The 27,077-nt window shown below is 38.3% G+C and overlaps 1 protein-coding gene across 1 annotated transcript in view; it reads right to left on the bottom strand.

Moving 5' to 3' along the window:
• IL23R (interleukin 23 receptor) overlaps positions 1–27,077 on the bottom strand; it is a gene marked incomplete at both ends in the record, with an annotated part of 69,057 nt that overhangs the window by 16,978 nt on the left and 25,002 nt on the right. The window contains one exon of the mRNA XM_080932144.1: positions 15,119–15,275. Coding sequence (XP_080788270.1) covers positions 15,119–15,275 — 157 coding nt within the window. The remainder of the gene's footprint in view (positions 1–15,118; positions 15,276–27,077) is intronic.

Here is a 27,077-nt window from a genome sequence, read left to right as displayed (position 1 = left end):
CAGTTTATACTCCCATCCACAGAGCAATCTCTCTAGCCCTTCCAAACTCTTGAGTTGTTGTTACTTCGTGGGAAGAAGCACAGCGGTTTACTGGAGGCAGGACCAGAAGATAAAAACCTCAATAAAAAGTCCAAAAAGGCTCATATTTTAAGGAACACTGTGTTTGTTTCACAGTTTATTAACTAAGAATCTACAAATTATAACTCATCTCTTATGTGTGAATGACAAATCTCTAATTGTAAATGAGAGAAAATTTGGAAAGCACATTTTACACAGTATTGCTAAATTTGCATTACATTTACTAGCACATACACTGAATTCTAGTAATATGTTTTTCTCCTTTTTTATGCACGAAAAATCCCGAAGAACTAATGAGCACCTAAATAGTTGAGCTGGTGATGCCACAGGCAGTAACTTCACAGGGACAAAGTGAAATGAAGCCTTACAGTTTGCTCACACTTGCCTTCCTCTGGAAAACCATCCAAATAGGTGTCTGTCTTCTCTGGGAAACTTCTTCTGAAAGTTGCAGCTTAAGCACTAATTAGTCATTATGAAATTACTGCTTTCTCCCTGGTGCTCTAACTCCATAAAAGGATTATGAAACTGGAACCTTTTTCCATTACAGAGAGGGCCTGTACGACAGAGCCGTGTTCGGGGAAATGACTTGGTTTTCAGTATTGGTTTGCGATAAATTATTGACAAATTGTCCTTCTCATTTCGGGTGTTTTCTGGGCTTAGAGACCCCAGGGGTTTCTACAGCAGTTGTCCCGGTTGATAGGTTAGAAGCCCTCGGCGGTTCTGAGTGGCGATGAGGACTCACAGTCAGACGAAACCAGATGCTGCAGAGACAGTCACACGGACACTATTCCTGAGCACAGACCTGCCCAGAACCCAGGCTGCCAGGGATGCCTAGGTGGGCAGGAAAGTAGCCAGACAGTACAGAGAGAATTGTTGAAATTCTCAAATATCCACTGAACCCTATTATTACTAAAACTGGCTTTCACACTTGTGTCTCCTAGGGTTTTGCTTTGTTTTTTTTTTTTTTTTTTTTTTTTTTTAAATCCCTGCTGGGTGTTCTTTCTTGAAGACACTAAGCAGCAGAGCCCCAATCTGCTTCCAAGACCGCTTGACACTGTGTGCTGCTTACAAAGACACTTTCACCAGTGACCAGGTTGCAGAGCTGTCGGCTCTTCCCCGAGGCTTTCTTACAAAGCCCACTTTCATATTATAGCTGAACCTAGCCGACAGATCTGGCTCAGAGGCAGCAAATGGGACCCAGATAAACCCAGTGCGCAGGAGCAGATCATTAAACCAAGCATGAACTCTAGAAAAGAGAGCAAAGAACTCTACAAGTATGTGTAGAAATGCCAGATTGCGAGTAGTGGATAGCTATATGGCTTTGGGAGCCAATCATTTATTTACATAAGTGAGACGCTTGGGCCCCTGAAAACCCAGTTTGGTTCCTCTGTTCTGGGTGCCATCTCCCTTGCATTTGGTCTCATTAAGATGGTGTTGTTTGTCTTTGTTTTCTATTTGTGTCAGCTAAGGAACTGAAGAAGAAGCTGGGAACACTGATCACGGAGAGCTGGAAACTAAACCTGGGCTGACCGGTAACCAGTAATCCTCTCTGTTGTTGGGGTGGGAGGATGGGTCTCATTATATATTCCAGGCTGGCTGAGAGTTCACTATGATGTCCAGCCTGCCTTTGCAGTCCTGGTGAGGCCGTGCCTCCAACTGGAATTACAGGTAGTAGCCACCACACCCAGCGCTTCTCTATCGTGAAGGTTGGCCTGTCCTTTAGAACATTGGTTCTTACACTTCCTTACAGAAGTATCTGGGAGTGAAGAGGTCCCGGGATCCGCATTTCCAATGCTCCGGTCTCAGGGCTCCCACTCTGAGAAACACTGTACTTGAGATAATTTACTCGACTGAAACCAGCTTGGAAAACTTACTATGATTTGAGCACGACTACCCTGCCTTGAACAACGTCTACCTTTCCCACATGGTCTTTTTTTTTTTTTTTTTCCCTCAGACCACCTCCTTCTTGATACCATCTCAAGATATTTGGAGCTCCGTGGTTTCACCATCATCACCACAAATTAACCCTGCTTCCTCATCATCTAGTCACGTCAAGGTTTGAAGGAGTTGATGGCATACTATTATTATTTTCTTGCACGTACATTTTCACAGTGAGCCCTCCATTAGAAAGGAAACTCTGTTGGCAAGGCTTTATTATTGGGGTGTTCAGAGCCTGTAAACAAGTGGCTGGGATCGGCCATTCCCTAGGTCTCTGGGGAAGGCAAGCAGCTCAGCTGTTCTGGAATCCACAGCTTGAGTGTGCTAGGACCTGGCGTTTTACCAGTTTTGTAACATTCCACAAATGTTTGGACCTTATGGCTTTTGTCCACATGGGAAGCAATGATTATGTTGGTTTTGTAGGTCTATGGCCGTAAAGGACAATTTATAGGTAAAATGCTTACATAGGACCCCACGCATACTGATAGTCAAGAAATGTTAGCTCTTATTTAATATTCTGAAGACACCCAGTCTTACTAAGTGACCTTAAGAATATGCAAGACCAAAGGAGAATGGCTCTGTAACCAGAAAAACTTCCCTCCTGGGTGTGCTAAAGCCTGACTTGCTGTTCTGAGAAATTGATTGCCGCCCCTCCCACCCCCACCCCTGCCCCATCCCAGATAAGCTTTGCTTTACAGTAAAAGTAAAAAGAAATGAGATCATGCAAGCCTTCTAACGTTTACTATAAAGGAGCTGTTTCAGTTTCTCTTTGAGGTGGGTTTTCTTTTTAAACTTTTAATTGTTGTTATAGTTGGCAGTCATGAGGACTAAAACCAAGCAGATAAGTGTTCTACAACTGGACTAGTATCTCAGCCTCAGACCAAGATTTGGCTGATTGTATTCTTCTTATTCATTCATTCATTCATTCATTCATTCATCCATCCATTCATTGGCAGGTTCTTGATACATGGTCTAGGCTGGACCTGAACTAAAAATTCCTCCTCTCTAGCCCGCCATGTGATAGGACTATAGGCATCTGCACCCATGCCCACTGCCCAAGACCAGACTATAAATGCAAGGAAAAGACTCTCTTTGAAGAGCAGCAATAAAAAGAAATGCCAGTAGCCTACCTGGATAAAATGTTGAAAACCAGTGGTACACAAGTAATTTAGAAAATAAATCAGAAAAAAATTCTCTATGGAGGAGATGTTAATTCCTTAAAAATAAACTCTTTTTAAAAAAAGATTTATTTATTTATATGAGCATGCTGTAGCTGTCTTCAGACACACCAGAAAAGGGCATCAGATGCCATTACAGATGGTCATGAGCCACCATGTGGTTGCTAGGAATTGAACTCAGGACCTCTGGAAGAGCAGTCAGTGCTCTTAACCACTGAGCCATCTCTCCAGCCCGAATATAAACTCTTAATTACTTGGGGTTTCACTGTTGAAAAAGACCTTCATTATCAAGCAAACCAAAAATAATTTTAATGCAGCAGAATTTTTATCTTTTCAGTCATAAATCATGTCAGCCTTCATCTTGCTTCTTGCTTTTATTTGTATTTGTACTTATAAGGCAAAGCAGGTTGTTATAGAATTATTCTGTCCTACTATCTTCTCTCCCATAAAACTTCTCCAACATACAGATCTTTGTGACCTTTAATTTCCTGAGGTTCTTAAGCATGTATAATGCCCACCATTAATGTTTAATTAACAATAATAAACTGTTTTTTATGGATTCTTTAAAAAGTAAATTGATATTTGCTAAAAAATAAAATCTAGCAACTATTGCTATCATTTTTCTAAGTCAATATAGCTTCTAAATATTTCTAAATACTTATCCTTAGAACCACAGGTTGGTGTAGCTCATAGCCCTCTTCAAAGAAACTTATTCTCAGAAGAGATGGAGATTCCCACAGGAATGTACAACTGGTCAAAATGCTAAAACTAGGTGACCATGGGGTGCACAGTCCCAATTGGCATATCTATGCCATAATCCCAATACCTAAAGTTCAGGAAACATGGTGGAAAAGAGAGGACAAAGATGGAGAGAACCACAAGACCAAGATGTCTCTTGCAAGATAGTGTCTTGTAAACAGAGTCTGCTTCCATGGTTTCTCAACAGTATAGTTAAATTAAATCCATATTAAATAAGATGTGCACAATATATACACCACTTGATGTGCCTGTGAAGATTAAGGAAATTCACAAGACCCCACTCCTCAATGAAGAGCCACAGGCAAGCAATGGTTTTTGAGGAAGGGAAAATTAGTTGTTTTCCGAGGTAAGTTTCCTAACTATTCGTCTCAAATGGTCAGCTCCAACAAAATACAAAAGTACAACACTGAAGGGTCTCAGTAGAAGACACATATGCATGTGCATGCACGTGTGCATGCACACACACACACTTACACACGAACACACACATGCGCGTACCAGTAGAATTGTAAATATATAATTGTACAAGAAGGGATCATGAATTTCAGAGGAAAAGGAGGTAGAGAGGAGATGTAAGAGTGGAAATGATATAACTGCAGTATCAAATTACCAATAGAGTAATAGAAATTTATTTTGACAACATGGATCTTAAAAGGTGCTTAATTCTTTCTACCTTTCTTCCCCTTCTTCCTTCGTCCCGCCATATGGGACTCGATCTATTTGTGACCTGTATGTGTATGTGTGTGTTTAACTTTCTGTGTGGGTAATACAGACGTGTGTGGTGTATACATGTACATGCTTTTAGCTGTGTGTATGAGTGTGTGCTTGTATATGTGAGGATACTTTCTTTCATGTAGGTGCATGTGGAAGGCTGAGGCTTACATTCTGTTTCTACTTCTATTGTTTTCAGCTTATTTCTCTGAAACATGGATCTCTTATTGAACCTGGAACTCAGTGATGGGCTAGACTGACTGGCTAGTCAGCGGCTAGGATCTGCTGGACTCTGCCCTACCCAAGCACTGCATTGTAGACACACACTGCTGCATATGGCCTTTTGTGGGTTCTCATTCCTGTACAGCAAGCACTTTATTCACAAAGCTATCTTCCCAGCTCTCTATACCCAGTCCCCACTGAGAGAGAGCTAATCACACAAAAGTGCTGAAACATCTGAGAGCACAGGTAAGTCCACCACGTCTGCTCTGAGGGACCTGCATGGAGCTTTCAGGACACAGAAATTGAGAAGCAGTTTGGGACATGATCCTCTCAGTTTTTGTCTGTGCAGTGTGCTGATCCTGTGCAACAGTTCTCTGGACCCACACATTGCTGGGAGAGAGCTGGTCCCCCAATAGTGCTGACACACAGGCTTACCAGAGGGTCAAGCCACTGTCAGAATCAGCAAGACCAGCTAACATGAGAAATAAGCAGATGGTGAGAGGCAAGTCTAAGAACCTAAACAACAGAAACCAAGGTGACAGGCATTATCAGAACCCAGTTCCTCCACTATAGCAAGTACTGAATATCCAACACACTAGAAAAGCAAGATTCTGATTTAAAATCAAAACTCATGATGATATTAGAGAACTTTAAGGGAGGTCATAAATAACTAAGTCCCTTAAAGAAATACAGGACAACATAGATAAACAGACAGAAGCCCTAAATGAGGAAATACACACACACACACACACACACACACACACACACACACAAATGTACACACAAAAACCCCACAAAAATCCTTTAGAGGCCAACAGGAAAATAGGACCAAACAGGTGAAGGAATTGAACAAAACCATCCAGAATCTAAAAATGGAAATAGAAAGATTAAAGAAATAATAAAAGGAGACAACTCCAGAGATAGAAAACCTAGGAAAAAGATCTGGAGTCATAGACACAAGGATCACCAACAGAATACAAGAGATGAAGGAAAAAATCTCAGGGGCAGAAGATACCATAGAAAACATAGTCATAGCAGTCAAAAAAAAATGAAAATGCAAAAAACTCCTAATCCAAAACATTTAGGAAATTTAGAACACAATGAGATGATTAATCCTAAAAATAATAGGTATAGAAGAGAGCAAAGATTCTAAACTTAAAGGCTCAGTAAATATCTTCAACAAAATTATAGAGAAAAACTTCCCTAACCTAAAGAAAGAGATGTCCAAAAACATACAAGAAGCCTAAAGAACTCTGAATAGATTGGACCAGAAAAGAAATTCCTCCTGCCACATAATAAAATACCAAAAACACAGTAGAAAGAAAGAATGTTAAAAGCAGTAAGGGGAAAATGTCAGTAACAAAAACATACAAAAGCAGACCTATCAGAATCACATCACACTTCTTAATAGACTCTGAAAGCTAGAAGATCCTGGGCAGATGTCATACAGATCCTAAGAGAACACAAATGCCACCCCAGGCTGCTATATCCAGCAGAACTCTCAATTATCATAGATGGAGAAACCAAGATATTCTATGACAGAACCCTGTTTATACAATATCTTTGTGTAATTCCAGCCCTATATAGGATAATAGATAAAAAACTCCAAACACAAAGAGGGAAACTACACCCTAAAGAAAGTAATCTTTCAACTAACCCAAAAGAAGACAACCACAGAAACACAATTTCACCTCTAATGACAAAAATATCAGAAAGCAACAAACATTGGCCCCTAATTTCTCTCAACATACATGAACTAAATTCTCCAATAAATAGCCATAGACTAACAGACTGGATTTGTAAAAAGGACCAAGCATTTTACTGCATACAAGAAACACACTCCAGTGACAAAGACAGACACTACCTCAGAGTAAAAGGCTGGGAAATATTTTTTCCAAGCAAATGGTCCCAAGAAACTAGCTGAAGTAGCCATTATAATATCAAATAAAATTGATTTTCAACCAAAAGTTATCTAAAAAGATAAGGAAGGACACTTCATACTCATCAAAGGAAAAATCCACCAAGATGAAACTTTAATTTTGAATATTTATGCTCCAAAAGCAAAGGCAACTACATTTATTGAAAACAAAACAAAACAAAACAAAACAAAACCCCCCTCAAAACCAAAAAACTTATTAATGTTCAAAGAACACATTGCAGTTCACACATAGTAGGAGATTTCAACACAGAACTCTTATCAATAAACAGATCATGGAAACAGAAACTAAACAAAGACATGTTGCAGTAAATATTAAAATATGATGGCTTATCTCTTTAGTAGTCCCACAGTCTCACTCTGCTGGAGCACCTTTTAGTATGGAGCCTCATGCACAGATTCTGTCACTGTGGTCCACAAGCTGTATTCTTCTCCTGTGGTTTCCTCTGCCTGCCCTGATGCTTTTGCCCCTTTCTCGGGTGGAATTACTGCCCCACCCAGCAGAAACATGACTCTAAAATCCAATAGCTTTTGATAAAGGTTTATATATCAAACTCTCAATAAACCAACCCTCTACACAATAAGATTACATCAAATAGACAAAGATACAAACTGCCCTTCCATATGAGATAAAAGACCTATGAAATTCTTAAAATGCTACCTATCATCAATTAAGTCTACCTGGATCCAGTTCATCCTCCTGGAGCTCCATCTTGATCATCCTCTCTCTTTCTTTATCTCTCCCTTCTGACCTTCTCTCCACCTTTTCTTCCCCTGCCCAATCACTGGCTCTCACCTTTATTTTACTAATTAAAATGGGAAGGTTCTGATAAAGTCTCCTGAGTAGGCAGCCATTTTTGGGGAAGTGGAATTAATATCAAAATACAAATGGCTATAGGACAATATACAGCAGAGACACAGTGAAACTAACAGAAGTTATGAACTAAATGGATTTAACAGATAGCTATAGAACATTTCATCCTAAAACAAAAAATAATACCTCATGTTCAGCATATCATGATACTTTCTCCAAAACTGACTATATAATTGGTCACAAAACAGGCCTCAATAGATACAAGAAGATTGAAATATTTCCATCCATCCTATCAGATAACCATGGACTAAGACTGATCTTCAACAACAATAACAAAACAAAATCCAACCAACCAACCAAACAACCAACCAACTAACCAAACAAACACCAGAAAGCCCACATACACATGGAAGCTGAACAATGCTCTACTCAATGATAACTTGGTCAAGGAAGAAATAATGAAAGAAATGAAAGACTTTTAAGAATTTAATGAAAATGAAGGCACAACAAGCTCAAACTAATGGGTCACAATGAAAGCAGTGCTAAGAGGAAAACTCATAGGTCTGAGTGCCTCCAAAAAGAAACTGGAGAGAGCATACATTAGCAGCTTGGCAGCACTCCTAAAAGCTCTGGAACAAAAAGAAGCAAATACACCCAACAGGAATAGATGGCGGGAAATAAACACAGCACTGAAATCAACGGAGTAGAAACAAAAAGAACTATACAAAGAATCAACAAAACCAGGAGCTGGTTCTTTGAGTAAATCAACAAAATTGGTAAACCCTGAGCCAGACTAACCAGAGGGAACAGAAAGAGTATTCATATTAACAAAATCAGAAAGGAAAGGGGAACCATAACAACAGAAATTGAGGAAATTAAAATAAGTCATCAATTTCTACTACAAAAGCCAATACTCAACAAAACCGAAAAAAATCTATATTAAAATGGACAATTTTCTAGATAGATACAGGTCCCGAAGTTAAATCAGAATCAGATAAACCATCTAAATAGTCCCATAACCCCTAAAGAAATAGAAGCAGTCATCAAAAGTCTACCAACCAAGAAAAGCCCAAGATCAGATGGGTTTAGGACAGAATTCTATAAGACCTTCATAGAAGACCTAATACCAATACTTTCCAAACTATTCCACAAAAATAGAAACAGAAGGAACATGACGTAATTCCTCTTATGAAGACATAATTACCCTTATACTTAAACTATGCAAAGACCCGACAAAGAAAGAAAACTTTAGACCAATTTTCCTTATGAATATAGATACAAAAGTACTCAATAAAATTTTCGAAAACCAAATCCAGGAACACTGCAAAATGATCATCCATCATGATCAAGTAGGCTTCATCCCAGGTATGCAGGGATGGTTCAATACATGGAAATCAATCAACATAATCCAATATAAAAACAAAATCAAAGAAAAAACCCACATAATCATTTCATTAGATGCTGAGAAAGCAGCTGATAAAATTCGACACCCCTTCGTGATAAAATGCTTAGAAAGATCAGAAATCAAAGCCCATTCCAAAACAGTAAAAAGCAATATACAACAAACCAGTAGCCAATATTAAACTAAATGGAGAGAAACTTGAAGCAATCCCACTAAAATAAGGAAGTAGACAAAGATACCCACGCTCTTTCTACCTATTCAATATAGTAGTGGGAGGCCTAGATAGATCAATTAAACAACAAAAAGAAGGTTAAATACGTATTGAAAAATATCACCATTTGCAGATGCTATGATAGGATATTTAAGTGACCCCAAAAATTCCACCAGAGAACTTTTATAGTTGATAAACAACTTCAGCAAAGTGACTAGATATAAAATTAACTAAAACAAATCAGTAGTCTTTCTCTACTCAAAGGATAAACCGGCTGAGAAAGAAATTAGGGAAAGGACACCCTTCACAATAGTCACAAAGAATATAAAATAACTTGTAACTCTGACAAAGCAAGTGAAAGATCTGCATGACAAGAACTTCAAGTTGCTGCAGAAGAAAATTGAAGAAGATCTCAGAAGATGGAAAGATCTCTCATGCTTATGGATTGGCAGGATTAATACAGTAAAAACGTCCATCTTGTCAAAAGCAATCTATGGGTTCAATGCAATCCCCATCAAAATTCCAACTCAATTCTTTAAAGAGTTAGAAAGAGAAAATTGCAAATTTATTAGGAATAACAAAAACTTCAGGATAGCTTAAACTATTCTCAACAATAAAATAACTTCTGGGGAAATCACTATTTCTGACCTCAAGCTGTATTACAGAGAGATAGTGGTAAAAATTGTTTGGTATTGGTACAGAGACAAGAAGATATGTGGAGAGGTTTTTAGTGCCACTAGACAGTTGGCAGTGGGGAATTTTTGACATCACAGGACAAAAGAAGTAAGTCAAGGCAGGAATCTGACTCTGCCCCTAATCTCAGGAAACTGGCCGGGATTGAGAACATTTACATTTGAAGCTCACAGCAGGCTCTGAAGATGTAGGTGAAGATGAAGATGTCTCTTGGAAGTTCCTTTTGTCTCTGAAGTTCCTCCTAGTCCCCAGAAAGGTGGTCACAGAATTTTTGATTATTGGCTTGCTTCTTACCTGACTCAGAATTGGTCTTACCTTTCTGCATGTAATTAAAGTGGTTTAAAAGAGGACTGAAATGTACCAATTTTACTTTAGCCTCAGAAATGGCTGGAGTCATGTTACAGTTTTGTCTAATGGTCTTTTTTTTCTTTCAATCCTTGGTCCTGCCCTGGGGAACCTCTTGTTTGACCAAGCTGGTTTTGAACAAAGGTGGAACAATTGAATAGAATTGAAGACCCAGAAATGAACCCACACACCTATTGTCACTGGATATTTGCCAGAGGAGCTAAAACCATCCAGTGGAGAAAAGATAGCATTTTCAACAAATGGTGATGGTCCAACTGGTGGTCAGCATGTAGAAGAATGAAAATTGATCCATTCTTATCACCCTGTACAAAGCTCAAGTTCAATTGGATCAAGGACCGCCACATAAAACCAGATACACTCAAACTAGTAGAAGTGAAATTGGGGAAGAACCTCAAACACACGGGCACTGTGGAAAATTTTCTGAACAGAACACCAATGGATTATGTTCTAAGATCAAGAATAGACAAATGGGATATCATAAAATTGCAAAGCTTCTGTAATGCAAAGGATACTGTCATTAGGACAAAAAGACAACCAACAAAATGGGAAAAAATCTTTGCCAACCCTACATCAGATAGAGAGCTAATATCTAATATATACAAAGAACTCTGGAAGTTAGACTCCAGATAATCAAATAACCCTATTAAAAATGGGATACAGAGCTAAACAAAGAATTTTCAACAGAGGAATACTGACTGGCTGAGAAGCTCCCAAAGAAATGCTCAACATCCTTAGTCATCAGGGAAATGCAAATCAAAACAACCCTGAGATTCCATCTCACACCAGTCTGAATAGCTAAGATCAAAAATTCAGGCGACAGTAGATACTGGCGAGGATGTGGAAAAAGAGGAACACTTCTCCACTGTTGGTGGGATTGCAAGCTGGTACAACCATTCTGGCACTCAGTCTGGAGGTTCCTAAGAAAATTGGACATAGTACTACCTAAGAACTCAGCTATACCACTCCTGGTCATATACCCAAAAAATGGTCCAATATATAACAAGGACACATAATCCAGTAAGGTCATAGCAGCCTTATTTATAATATCCAGAAGCTAGAGAGAATCCTGATGGCCTTTAACAGAGGAATGGATACAGAAAATGTGGTACATTTACATAATGGAGTACCACTCAGCTATTAAAAACAATGACTTCATTAAATTCTTAGGAAAATGGCTGGAACTAGAAAATATCATCCTGAGTGAGGTAACCCAATGACAAAAAGATACCCATGGTATGCACTCACACTAATAAGTGGCTATTAGCCCAAAAGCTTGGATTACCCAAGATACAATTTACAGACCACATGAAGCTCAAGAAGAAGGAAGATCAAAGGGCAGATGCTTCAGTCCTTCTCAGATGGGGGAACAAAAATATTCATAGGAGAAAATAGGGAGACAAAGTTTGAAGCAGAGCCTGAAGCAAAGGCCATCCTGAGACTGCTTCACCTGGAGATCTACCAAACCCAAAGAATATTGCTGATGCCAAGAATTACATGTTGACATATAGCTGTCCCTTGATAGGCTCTGCCAGATCATGACAAATACAGAGGCAGATGCTCACAGCCAACTATTGAACTGAGAATGGAGGAGTTAGAGAAGGGATTGAAGGATCCGAAGGGGTTTGTGACTCTATAAGAATAACAATACCAACCAACCAGAGCTCCCATGGACTAAACTACTATCCAAAGTGTAGAAATAAATGGACCCATGGCTCCAGTTGCATATTTGGCAGAGGATGGCCATGTTGGGCATCAATGGGAAGAGAAGTCCTTGGTCCTGTCAAGGCTCAATGCCCCAGTGTAGAAGAATATAAGAGCAGAAAGGTGGAAGGGGGTGGGACATTGGGAGCCACCCTCATAGAAGCAGAGGGAGGGGAGATGGGGTAGGGGGTCTAAGGGGAAAAGCAGAAAAGAGGATAACATTTGAAATGTAAATAAAATATATCTAGTAAAAGTAAAATGAAAAAAAAAAAAGAAAGAAAGAAAGGAAAAGAAAATGGGGCCTGGAGAGATGGCTCAGCAGTTAAGAGCACTGTCTGCTCTTCCAGAGGAGGTAGGGTGTATTCACAGTATCTACATGTTGCATACATATAAATCCAGTTTCAAGGGATCAAATGCCCTCTTCTGGCCTCCTTAGGCACTGCATGATTAAATAAGTCAGGATAATCTACACACAAGAATAATGTGTGGCCATAAAAACTCAGCAATGTAGACTACATAGGCAAATAGAACACACTGGAGTAGCAGTCAGAAAATGTAAATGTGTGGGAAATATAAAATGAGTAGTACACATTTCTAAGTCATATAATAGATAAACTTACAATGTGTTTGCAAAGAAGAAAATATATTTGAGTTTTAATATTTTTACTTTCTCTGGTATTTTCACTGTTCCCCATTTAATGTATCACAGAAAGGAAAGACAACAGAAGAATCAACTGTGGCTCCTTTTAGCTAATGTGTGGAGTGCATAAATATTTAAGTTTGACTGCTGTCTTGCCTTCTAAGTGAAATTTCACCTTATGAAGTAAGAAACTTTAAGCCTAGATTTTGTAGGTTCTTATTCCCTTCTATGCTAGATGGAGAAGCTTTGTCCTTAAACATTTGTGTTGGATATGATGACAAATACCTGTAATTACAGTACTTGGAGGGCTGAGGCAGGAGGATTATCACAAGTTAAAGACAAGCCTATATTACAGAATGACACTCTGTTCAAACAAAGAAACCAGGCACAGACACACATGCACATACCATTTGTTGACCTACCCTTAACCTGTAGAGGGGCCACATTATTTGCCCTTCTGCTTTGACAGAACTTAACTATAACAACAAAATGAAACTGCTGAGCAGTAGTGAGAATACCCAGCATTTGAACAACCCAGTGCAGTGACCCACGAGCAATGTGCTGCCTGTCCAACCACGATTCAGGCTATACATTTGCAGATGGTGGATGCTGGTTCCACACCCAAATATGGTTAATGGGGAAAACAAACAAGCTGAAATCAGTACTTTGCTAATTTAAGTGAATTATGCTTAATTATACTCGTTTGAGTATTTATTTAAAACGAATCAGGTTACTTGGGGCTAGAGAGATGGATCAGCATATAAGAGATTATCCAGAAGAACATGGTTCCATTCCCAGCACCCCCAATGTGGCTCACAACCATGCATAACTACAGATTGAGGCAATCCATCAGGCAGAGACAAACATGTAAACAAAGCACTCATACACATTAAACCAAAATAAAATAAAATTCAGAAAACAATTTAATTACCAAATAATTCTATTTTATATTCTATGTAAAGTCTCATGAAGTTTTACCAATATCAAGTTAAGACAGAATACATTAAAACTTAAATTCCAAAAGGAGAGAACTGGTAACTTGAAAATCATTCCCTTAATAATGTAGCTCTAAGATCTGGACATCAGGGGGCGCCAAAAGAACTTGGCTTGCCTGGCTCCTTCCACTTGAAACCATAGACCACAGTTATTAAGCTGTTGAAGTAAGGATGATGTCATTGATAATATGAGTATAATTAAGCCATATGTGTTCTTTCTGGAAAGTAAAAAAACCCGCCTGGCTTATGAACTAAATAAAAGGCATACCTCTAGTTCACGGAATATTCTGGAATATAATAATGATGATTATAACTGATTGACCTTATCACTTGCTTACAATTGAAATCTATTTCACTAAGAAGGCATAATTGTGTAGCACAATTTTATGTATGTATAAGTAGTTATTAATTATAGGAATGAGGTCTTTTAAATTCCTATCCGCAAAGTCTTTCTGAGAAGTCATTAATCCCGTGGTTAAGTGTTTTTAGTTCTTTCTGGTTCTTTTAATATAGTGATAATTAGTGTTTATTCAAATTATTTTATTTTTAAAAAATTTGTTACTCAGTGATACTTTTCAAAACAAAGACTTATGGAAAATTAGTGTAAGAATTGTCACTCCAATGGTGTATGGAATCAAAAACCTTTTGTGGGGAGAGTTGTGGGTGAATGTGTTGAAACATAAGCCTTAACAGTGTGTTTAAACCATTTCACAAATTATCAAGGCAAGACGGCCATTTTTATTATGTTTATCCTTCCAATCCATGAGCATGGGAGATCTTTCCACCTTCTGAGGTCTTCTTGAATTTCTTTCTTCAGAGACTTGAAGTTCTTGTCATACAGATCCTTCATTTGTTTGGTTAGGGTCACACCAATGTATTTTATATTCTTTGTGACTATTGTGAAGATTGTCGACTCTCTAATTTCTTTCTCAACCTGTTTATCCTTTGAGTAGAGAAAGTAGATATTTGTTTGAGTTAATTTTATATCCAGCCACTTTGCTGAAGTTGTTTATTAGCTGTAGGAGTTCTCTGGTGGAATTTTTGGGGTCACTCAAGTATACTATCATATCATCTGCAAATGGTGATATTTTGACTTCTTCCTTTTCAATTTGTATTCCTTTGACCTCTTTTTTGCTGTCTGATTGCTCTGGTTAGTACTTCCAGTACTATATTGAATAGGTAGGGAGTGGACAGCCTTGTCTAGTCCCTGATTTTAGTGGAATTGCTTCGAGTTTATCTTCATTTGGTTTGAGGTTGGCTGTTGGTTTGCTGTCTATTGCTTTGGCTACGAATAAGTATGAGACTTGAACTCCTGATTTCTCCAAGACTTCAAAAGCTCATTTCAATGATTGCTGATTTCAATATTATCATTCTCCATGGAATCGCTTCTCTCCATGGTAGCAGGCAAGCTGAAAGAATGCTTTGAGAAGAGAGATCAAAAGGAAAGGTGCAAAGAGTATTGGATCTTACCCACCTGTCTGGGGAGTTTGGTGGACAAAGGGCGAACTCCAGGGCTGCCAGCGTCCACTACCAGTTCCTCGACACCGCACTTGAAAGACGTACTTGCTGTTTGGCTCCAGGTAGAATTCTGACTGCTGCACATATGTGAAATTGGTGTCAAATTCTTTAACCTAGAACAGACATACGGTGGAAGTGAAGTGATATGGTGGAAGACCCGTGGGGCGGCTACTAGAGTCTGGGCACTTCCTAGAGCCAGGGAAAGCCAGCAGAAGCAGACAAGTCTGTATAAAACAGACCCAGCCAATGCCAGTTTTAAAGCCAACTATACCGGTTTACACGGAATGTTAAGTCTCTACCCAGCCAAAGAAAGATTCTATTCACTTGATCAAGAAGGAGTTTTGTCTACTTTAAAAGAGTGCTAGAAACACAATAGCTAACCGTCACTTCCTCAAAGTCACTCATTCAAAATACAAGACCTCTTCTTTTGCTTTCTAAAGTTAGAGCCAGCTGTGCACATCCACTCAAAGCGCGGCTCTACTCCTTCCAATATCTTTGAAACATGTTCGAATGGGCGCACACTCTACCTTATGGGTCTGAGCTTTCCTCAGACAATCCACCTCTCTCAGTGTGTGTACCTTGAGCTCCTAACCTGAAACCTTTCATAATGGTGCCAAAGCTCATGAGGGGGCTCAGCTGAAACAGATGCCCTTTGGGCTCCATTGACCCCATTACTTTTACTGATGCTTCTCTATACCCTGCACTAGCCCCTATCTTCCTTTGGTAAAAAAAAAAAAAAAAAAAAAAAAAAAAAAAAAAAAAAAAAAAAAAAAAAAAAAAAAAAAAGAAAGAAAGAAAGAAAGAAAAAGAAAAAAAAAAAACCCTCATCTTTGGGACAACTGCTATATGTGGACCAACCAACTAAAAGTTAGTGTTAAGGCAGGTGCCTCCTCTGAGCTTGGGTTAGGGCCCATTTGCTCAGTTTTGGGGATGCCCAAGCTCAGTTTGTTTTCCTGGTGTGTCAATGGCTACTCTTCTGGGAGGAGATGAGGGAGGAGGGGAGGAGGTTTTCTTCACTTCTCTCCACTTGTGTGGCCCACTCACCAAGCCTCATAATGGACAAAGTCCATTCTTATTCTTGCCTGCCTAGGTTCTCCTTTCAGGGACCTTTTCTCAAAATGATTTAACCTGGGGGGAGGGATTATACCCAATTTTCTTTTATAGCATCAAGTCTTCACAGAAAAACAAGTTAGACAATGGCTTTTGATGTCGTGAATATAGTCCCCTTGATGTAAACACTGGTACAGTCCTGGATCTTATGCAGCCCAGTGGCAAATGGTTCAAAGATTCCTGTAGCAAATGTCTTTTCTACCTCTAAAATAGCTTTTTCCCCCCTCTCTGCTTTTCTTCGCTATATTCTCCACACTAGAGCTCCCTGTCCAGAAAGCCTCTTCCTCCAGCTGGTTAGAAACTGCCACATTTCTACAACGGATGGCCTCATGCCTAGACTACCTCTCTGCTTCGTTCTGATGACCAAACGTCCAGCATCTCCAGTGTCACACTTCAGTTTTATCTGACTCCGCTGACACAAAGTCAAGCTTGCTACTTTCTAGCCCTTGGGATCTTCCTAAAAGCCTCCTGATTTCTCTTAGACCCGGAGCTCATACTCTCCCTGTACTTGCTCCCCATGGCCCCATGCAGGTAAGACATGACTAAAGTACCCCATCTTGTCCTGACTCCATTTTATGTTTTCTTAAACAGTTCTTGGTTTCCTACTGCACAATAGTCAATTTACCTTCGCAACACATTTGAGATTTCCATAGCCTTAACCATTGGTCCAGATGTATTAACCAGAATAATTAATGTTTATACAAACTTATCATAAACTAAAATAACTGAGGAAGGTATAAGTAAAAAATAATAATTGTTATTCTGTCTAAATTAATTACTATATTCTGCCAGGAATGAATGTTTTAGGGTTACTCTGACCATCATCTAACTTTGATGTTTGTGACTTTTGCCTTTAAAAAATGCTGTACCCCTGAACTTCTGCATGAAAACACTTTGAGGCATGAGACTACTCTTGGTCACTGGCTAATAAAGGACTCCTAATCAGTGTGGTTGTCTGTACCTTTCTTGTGTGGATTATTATAGGCGCCCCATCTCCACCCCATCTCCAGGGTTGCACATCACAGAACCAACCACTGCTTTTCTAGTAAAACATGCACCAGCCACCACCTGCAGTTTCTCCCGCTGGTCAGGCCAAAGCAGGCTCACATTCTCAGTATTTCTGGAATGGGGAGTCCACTTCTCCTTCTGACCAAAGTAAGACCATCTTTCACCTGACTCATAGAGCCGTACCCTTTTACCAACCTCGTTCTCAGGTTACATTTAAGAGAAAGCTGGTTTGTGTTCAAATGACAAAGCATACAAAGTGAAAATAACTAAATAGGAGAGTGGTGGGTGGAGGGGAACACCTCAGGATGGAAGGCCTCTTTCCTGACATGTTTGCTTGAAAACTTCATACAGGAGATTTAGAAACGGTCACACAACCCATGTTAGTTCAGTGTGTTTCCATGGTCAGAATTCATATGTGTTTCTAAGGGTTTTATTTGATCTGTCTTCTATGACCTATAATGCTTATTTTCCAAATGATGTAAATAAGATCCATGGCCACTACGTATTAAATACTATTGTGTGACTTTCAAGATGTGAATGTGTGAATGAATATATATGTATAAATAGGTATATGCCCATAAACATTTTAGAATAAAGAGTGTTTATTTTAAATATAGCGACATCTTGTAGTTTATAGACATCCTTAATTTTATTTACATAAAAATATAATTACTCATTTATGATGTATTTTGGATAATTTTTTAGTTAGGGTTTTACTGCTGTGAACAGATTCCATGACCAACACAACTTTTACAAAGATAACAGGTTGGTTACAGTTTCAGAGGTTCAGTTTATTATGATCAAGGTGGGAGCATGGCATCATCCAGGCAGGCATGGTGCAGGAGAAGCTGAGAGTTAGCTCTGCATCCTCATCTGAAGGCCATTAGAAAAAGACTGGCTCCCATGTGGTTAGGAGAAGGGTCTCATTGCCCATGCCCACAGTGTCACACTTGCTCCAACAAGGCCACACCTACTTCAACAAGGCCACTTCTCCTAATAGTGCCTCTCCCTGGGCTAAGCAATATTCAAACTACCAGACAATAATTAATTCCTATGATGTAATATGATTTTTTGGGTTGTCATTTGAAATGTAATTTGTTGACAAAAAAGTATTCTCTGGATTTTCAAAAACAAAATAAAACAAAACAAATCATATGAAAAATATCCATGGGTAATAAAGTCTATTTTTGGTAAAGAAAATTTTAGCAAAAAAGGGAATGCTTTGTGTGAAAAAGGTCTTTTTATGTTAGGTAAAAAATTCTTTCAAAATAAAAAATAGGTTAAAAATAAATTAAAAGACTAAAGCATGTTTTGAAAAGGTTATGGTAGTTAAATTTGAGGAAAAAAGATGGCACAGTTATAACTCAGCTGGTTCCAACAATTAAAGGCTATTAAAATTTGGACTCTGTTTAATGTCTTTTATCTTTAAAAAAAAAACCTAGGTAAACCATCTAAAATGGAAAGCTTTGATTTGTTAGCGAGCCACTGAATACTTATATATAATTATAATTTGTCCCATTATAAAAAAAAGAATCGTATGTGTTATTTTCAGTAAACAACTCTTTCACTATCAAAATGTCAAAACTAACTGGTGTTTGCCTTTCTTTTAAGAGCTGCCTTTTAGAAAAAAAAAAAAAAAAAAAAAAAAAAAAACTATTGTCACTTTTAAAATAAGTACTTACAAAAAGTTTAGTAAAAACAACAGGCATCATATCTAGTGAAGGGAAACATACACTGTGACAAAGGTCTTTTGAAAATAACTAAAATTATAAAGTTGATTACAAAATCTTTGTACAAGCTCCTGAAAAATGAAGATATGTATTATTTTAGAAGAAAACTCCCTTTGGTTTGAAGGGAAAGGACTACATTTTACATTTCTTAAATCCTGTCATATTTTTAAATATTTAAAACTTGGCTTAATATATTGTTAAATGATAAAATGATGCCAAGCTCTGTCTTGGTCAGAATACAAGTAGCAACATTGTATCCTTTTTTTTAAAAAAAAGATTTATTTGTGTATATGAGTACACTGTAGCTGTCTTCAGACACACCAGAAGGGGGCATCAGATCCCATTACAGATGGTTGTGAGCCACCATGTGGTTGCTGGGGATTGAACTCAGGACCTCTGGAAGAGCAGTCAGTGCTCTTAACTGCTGAGCCATATCTCCAGCCCAATATTGTATCCTTAAATTACTGTCTTGATCAGGATACAGGTAGCAATATTGTATCCTTAAATTACTCTCTTGATCAGGATATAGGTAGCAACACTGTATCCTTAAATTACTGTCTTGATTAGGATATGGGTAGCAACATTGTATCCTTAAATTACTGTCTTGATCAGGATATGGGTATCAGCATTGTATCCTTAAATTACTCTTGATCAGGATACAGGTAGCAACATTGTATCCTTTTACATCACTTATGTTTTGGTTATGATTGTTTTCTCACCAGGGCCTACTACTTTACTTATTAAAGCAAGTTCTCATATTCAAAAATAATCAAGTTTTCCACTATATTTATCTGAATTTTTTCTATTTTTTTATCTCTTTCATTAAAAGTATTGGGTATATGGAGTAAAACATTTTTTATTATAGGAAAATTTAAAACAATACTGCATTGTGACCTAATTTCTTTTATAATTTGGCTTTCCATTTGCTTTCCTATCCATTGTCTTTACTTCTTTAGAACCGTGGTGGTTTGCATATGCTTGGCCCATGGAGTGGTACTATTTGGAGGTCTGGTCTTGTTGGAGTAGGTGTGGCCTTGTTGGAATAGGTGTGTCACTGTGGGAGTGGGCTTTAACACCCTGCTCATTGATGCCTGAAAGCCAGTATTCTGCTAGCAGCCTTCAGGTGAAGATGTAGAGCTCTTAGCTTCTCCTTCATGATGCCTGCCTGGATGCCACCATGTTCCTGAATTGATGGTAATGCATTGAATGTCTGAACCTGTAAGCCAGCCATAATTAAATGTTGTCCTTATAAGAGTTGCCTTGTCCGTGATGTCTGTTCACAGCAGTAAAGCCCTACCTAAGACAAGGACATACTATATTCTTGGTTACTTTTATTTTAATTAGACCTGGGTCTTCTGGAAAAGCAGCCAGTACTCTTAACCACTGAGTCATCTATCTAGCACCTTGATTGTTTTCATTTAAAAAAAAATAATACCCCATTGTGATAGCTATTGTAGATATTCACTTAGTTTCAGGTAATCAGCTATAAAATAAATTTTTCTATAATCTCATCACTTATGATACCATGACCTTAGCAACCTATTGAAGAGTTTATTTGAGCTTACAGTTCCAGAGGGATAGGAGTCTGTGACGGCAGAGTAGAGACACAGCAGCTGGAACAAGAGGCTGAGGACTAGGATCTTGAACCACAAGCAAGAAACAAGAAATGTGAAATGAGAGTTACACATAGACTTGAAACCTCAAGGTCTACTCCCAGTGACAGACTTCCTTTAGCAAGGCCACACCTCCTAAACGTACCCAAACATCACCAACTATAGGAGACCAAGTGCTCAGATGCAGAGACTATGCCAAAAAGTTCTCATTCAAACTACCACACATCTAAATGTGTCTTGTCTTTTTTTTCCCTGGTGGCCATGGCTTGCCAAAATCATTACCAAATTTTTTAGGTCATAGCCTAGATAAGGTTGGCAGCCCTAATATACTAGGACTAATTAGCCTAATAATTATCCTTAATAAGCTGTTACTCATCTACAATGGGTCAATGAAAATGACAAAGTAATGATAAAAAGGAAGATGAGAGGATTGATTCATTGTGACCACAATGGAAGGAGAACAAAGTGGTTCAGTCTGGCACATCTTAGGGGCTTTCACATGGAATTTAGGTTCAAATGAAGGGCAAAAAGTGTGCATAATTAAGTAGTCCCGGTTCAGGTGTGAACATCCATTACCCGTGTCTTGGCTTCAGTCTGTCCTTCAAAATGGTCTGGCAGGTTGTTACTTTGGTGTGGAATCTCTCTCAGTAAGACAAAGTACCCTTTCTGGCTGGGACTAGGAACCTGGTCTTTTCTTTTTCCCAGGAAGAGATCCCTGGGTGGGGCTGGATTCTACCATCTTGGGGACCATTGTTTCAATATTCTAATAGCCAAAGGGAGGGACAACTCCCTGTCAGGATACGACATTTACTCTTGGCAAACTAAAGCCAATGAAGTGAATGTATGTGAACTTGTATATTTACTGTTATTCAATAAATTCTGATGTGGAAAGCCACGAAAGTGTCTATGTTATTGACATAGCTCAAGTAGATACAACCAACATTGGAGATCTGGTATTATTTTGTAGTTTGGACTAGGCTGTGACTGGATGATTTTCCTATTACTATTTCTGACTTTCTTAAATCTTCACTATATGTCTCAACTTAGTCTCAAAATTCAAGAAGAGATTGTGAATTGAAATTCTTTGAGGAAGATCTTATAAATCCTTAAATTGTGGATGATCAGAATATCCTGATTATGGAGAGATGGAATGTAGTAGTTTGTATCACATATTTTCTTGAGCTTTCTTACCCTCTTTAACAACCATTTGTGGGGGCTGGAGAAATGGCCCAGTGGTTAAGAGCATTGACTGCTCTTCCAGAGGTCCTGAGTTCAATTCCCAGTAACAACATGGTGGCTCACAATCATCTAGCTACAGTGTACACATATAAATAAAATAAATAATTAAAAAAAACCCAACCATTTGTCTTAAGTTTTGCATTTGGCCTAACATTCTCTTATGATGATGTTGCAGAATGTATCATCATTAGGACCCAGACAGTGACATTCCCCTAACTTTTCAATTAACACACTATATTCCGGTATTACTCACTGGTTTACTAAGGCCCAATGAGAAAGGGACTGCTGTAGGTTGTACGGTTTGAAAGCAGAACCCAGCTTTGCCCCACAGCCTGTGATCTGAGCCATAATGTTTTCCTTAGCTGCCTGCCACTGCCCTCCAGCTACAGGTGATGAAGGCAGCATCACCCAGAATTGAGGTGAAAGGTGAAGCCCCTTTCAACTCTCCACTTTTTCCCACTCATACCCATGGCTTAGACAAAAATATAAAAGAAAGCTTCATCTTGGCTATTTTTGACTTAATTGGAAAATCAGAAAGAAATGGTGATTCGATTCACCTTTTCCTGTGTTAGTAGCTTTATTTTTAGAAGGAATGAAATGTGGGTTTTGGATTGAAACCTACTGTTTTCATTTACTGAAGATTCACTGGAACCCTGGCAATACAGTCTGTGAGAGGCACTTAATTCCTAACTATTTGTAAATTTGGAAACCTTTGGCTTCACTCATTCAGGTGGTGTTTCATTTATATAATGAATGGAGTTAATACTTCCAGCCTCCAAGGATTGTTGTGAGGATTACAGGAGATTATGTATATGACGGGAACAGGAGGGACAGACAGAGGCACTTTTACATTGGTTGTATAGCAGTTTCCTCTGACAAGTTCCCTCCATGGGGGAGGGAAGACTCATGATGTTTAGGAGGTAAACAAAAAGTCACTTCGATGACCAAGAGAACAGAAACTTGGATGATTCCCCAGGGCTCCTCCCCAGCATAAAACCCGTGTAAACAGCTGACTGGGAGGGGCCTCTGGCAGCCTCGTGCCACATAAAGACTAAGTTACCTGAAAGCTGTGCGGAGAGCTCCAGGGTATATGCTTTCAGTGAGTCATCACCAGTGTTGGTTCTTTTGGGTGATGCAGTTGCATTTGAGTCACCCCTGCTCCTGTGAGTAATTCCTCACTCATAGTCCTGTTAGGAACCCCAATAACAACTCATTGTTTCACAGGCACGAATATCAGTGTAACCTTTCATTTGGTTTTTCATGAGTTCTCTTTCTGGGGTGAATAGACTTTCTTCTCTCTTTTTTCTCTCTCTTATTCTCTCTTATCTATCCTCTATATATTTATTGATCTATCTATCATCTATTTACTGTCTGTGTATCTATCTATCTATCTATCTACATCTATCTACATCTATCATCTACATATTTATTTAATATTTATCATCTGTCTATGTCTACCTAGCTATTATTTATCTAACAATAACCTATCTATCTATCTATCTATCTATTTTTCTATCTATCATCTATTATCATTATGTAATAAATCTATCACTTTCTCCCCTATTTGTGTGTGTACTTATTGTATCTCTCCAGAAAATGTTATCACACAGCATTCTATACTATAAGGGCACATTTGTAGTTCATAATTTGAAAGATATCTGTAGAAATACATTGTAAAAAGCCCAGCACCACTGTTAGCAGTTCTGAGTTAACCTACATGTAATCCATACGGTGACTTGGGAGGAATGTAACAGCCCATATCCATCAGGGTATCTGAACTCCCCTCCTCTTACACAGAGGCCACAATGAGGGAAAGCATAGCAGATGAAAAAAGGCAAAGATGACCACCTGACCAGGGGGACAAAATTAAATCTGAGGATGACTTATTGCCTTTGCTTTGACTTGCTATAAAAATATGTTAACTTTGGTATCCTGAAGAAGTATGAACTGAGACTCCCAACACAGAGGTGGACACAGAATGGCTGTTCCCAAGAGCTAGAACGAGCTCAAAATATGGCAATTAGCTTCTAGATGTGCGACATTGCAGTTTCTCCACAGTTCTGAAGTTCTCATTAGTTTTCTCCGCCGTCACAGCCTCTTCTCACCAGCTAAGCCTGTGTCTTTACATATGTTATATGTGCATGTGAACGTATAAATACATACAAACATTTAAATGATGTTAAGGACACTTTCTTCACTTCCGTGTCTTTAAAAACAAACAAATGAACAGGGTTTTTAAGACCCTTATTTTAGCCAGGTCTATTTAAGAGAAGAACTTTAAAGGTTCGTTTTTTTAAATTTGCATTTAAAAAACCTATTCGGGGGTCTAACAAACATATGAGAATTTACAGATCATTTTAATGTATTGTACAATAATGATGCATTTAAAACGACTATTCCTCTTTGAGTTTACTCAAAATAATAATAGCAAATTTATAAATGTCACATTTTATATTGTTTTGGATGCCTCATCAACACTAGTGAAAAGTAAATAGTTTTTCCAAGAGAAAGAATTTCAATGTTATAGAAACTTAAATCTTTAACAAGTTATTTTTTAAATTTGGTGAAGACAACAAAAATTAGTAATATGCTTTATCTGTGTCTATAATTGTTAGATATCTAATATACTGTGTATTTTCTGTGTTTTAGATACAACTTTTGGAGCTTTCATTTAAAATTACCACGTTTTCTAAATTTTCTAATAATGATGTTAAAATTAAAGTATGTTGTAAAAGGTTGCTTAAAAAGCGAAATATGTTGCCTCTGGCTGCTTTCCCGGAGGTCACACGGGCACCCAGAACCCCAGACAAGAGCCTAGTATAACCATGATCAGAGGGACTCCACCAAGCAGCAAAGGGAAACAGATGCAGAGACTCACAGCTGAGCTTGGGGAATCTTCCAGGAGAAGGGAAGAAAGCTTTGTAGGAGCCAGAAGAGCCAAGTATACTACAGGAAAATGTACAGAATCAACTAACCTAGGTCCATAGGGTCTCACAGAGACTGAACCTATGCCCTTAGAACATACGTAACAGTTGTATAACTTGGTCTTCACATGAGACTCCTAACAGGCTGCCTCTGACTCTGTTGCCTGCCTTTGGGACCTGTTCCTCCTACTGGGCTGATTCCTTTAGCCTCAAGAGGGAAGATGAACCTAGTCTTACTGTAATTTGATTTGCCAGGGATATCCATGGGAGGTCTCCCCTTTTCTAAAGAGAAACAGGGGAGGAGTAGATGAGAATTAGGGGGAGGGGTGGGAAGGGAAGGATGGGGAGGAGATGAGAAAGGGGGAAATTTCACTTGGGATGCAAAGTAAATTAATAATTAACTAATTCATTGACTAAAACATGTATCTAAGTTAAAATAATGTAAAGGTTATAAATTATTTAAGGTTAATTCCACACACTGGAATAAATTTATTACTTTATGTTTTGCAGCAGTGTTATCTTATATTGATGTACTGGCTGTTTTTATGTCAACTTGACACAAGCTGGAGTTATCACAGAGAAAGGAGCCTCAGTTGGGGAAATGCCTCCATGAGATCCAGCTGTAAGGCATTTTCTCAACTAGCGACCAAGAGGGGAGGACCCAACCCATTGTGGGTGGTGCCATCCCTGGGCTGGTAGAACTGGGTTCTATAAGAAAGCAGGCTGAGCAAGCCAGGGGGTAGCAAGCCAGTAAGCAACATCCCTCCATGGCCTCTGCATCAGCTCCTTCTTCCTGACCTGCTTGGGTTCCAGTCCTGACTTCCTCTGGTGTTGAACAGCAATGTGGAAGTGTAAGCTGAATACAACCTTTCCTCCCCAACTTGCTTCTTGATCATGATGTTTTGTGCAGGAATGGAAACTCTGAGTAAGACAATTGGTTTGTTTTTAATACTCCTTTACTAAATAAACATTTAAAACCTATGATTAAATTTTAATACTTTTTCATTAGTCAAAGCCTTTGCTTTTTAGATAATTAGTCATTGCTTTAACCAAAAAAAGTTTCTCTTTAGGATCTGATGCCTACTTAGACTATTTATACTGTGTTAATTAACACATATTTAAACCTGTTCTTAAGATTTGTTCTATTAAAGAAACAAAACACATAGCATTGTAAAATCCTCAACTACGATAACTAAAATTCAAAATTTGTTGCAGAGCCTGTCTCAGAGGATAAAGACAAGATGATTTCACCAACTTATAAAACAAAAAAGGTATCACACCAAAGATTCCATTCTCCAGTCCATAAATCAGGACTGATTCCATGTACTTGGAACTCACTTTTAGGAGGATGTAGACATTTTCAACCTGAGAATACATTCATGTGGACTTTGAAAATATTGGATAACAGTCTCCACCACCAGTGATAATCAAGTCTTCCAAGTTACTAACACTTTTCTCATTTTTTATGTTTCTTAAATTTTTTTTTGTAATTAGATTTTAATTTTTGTTTATAATATCTAATAATCTATCTGATTTCTAAATGATAAAATAACACTAATCTTGATTTTAATGAAGTTAAATAAAAATATTATCTCCTATTTAATCATGACTTTTTGTTATGGCTGATTTTATTTTTTTGCTTTAGATCCTATCCTATTCAAAACTAATTTTTGTTTATTGTTTACAATTTAAATAAAACAGCAACAAAAAACCCACTAGTTTTCAATTTAAAAGTTAACTCTATTAACTTTCACTAGAGATACCTAATATATAGAGATATTTGGGTAACTCTTTTTATCTAAATTATTTAAAAAAATCAGTTTCTCAAGCTCTAAGGTCAAATATTAACAAATGGGACTTAATGAGATTGCAAAGTTTCTGTAAGGCTAAGGACATCGTCAAGAAAACAAAACGGCAACCAACAGAATGGGAAAAGATCTTTACCAACACCACATCAGATAGAGGCCTAATATCCAAGGTGTACAAGGAACTCAAAAAACTAGACACCAGAGAATCAAATAACCCTATTAAAAAATGGGGTACAGAGCTAAACAAAACGTTTTCAGTTGAGGAACACCGAAGGGCCGAGAAACATCTGAGGAAATGCTCGACATCCTTAGCCATCAGGGAAATGCAAATCAAAACAACCCTGAGATTCCACCTCACACCAGTCAGATTGGCCAAGATCCAAAACTCAGATGACAGCAGATGCTGGCGAGGCTGTGGAGAAAGAGGAACACTTCTCCACTGTTGGTGGGGTTGCAAGCTAATACAACCACTCTGGAAATCAG

This window comes from Micromys minutus (assembly GCF_963924665.1).
Source record: "Micromys minutus genome assembly, chromosome: 18".
Lineage (NCBI taxonomy): Eukaryota > Metazoa > Chordata > Mammalia > Rodentia > Muridae > Micromys > Micromys minutus.
The sequence above is the reverse complement of the archived record's forward strand: the minus strand, read 5'-3'. Positions and strand labels throughout refer to the sequence as shown.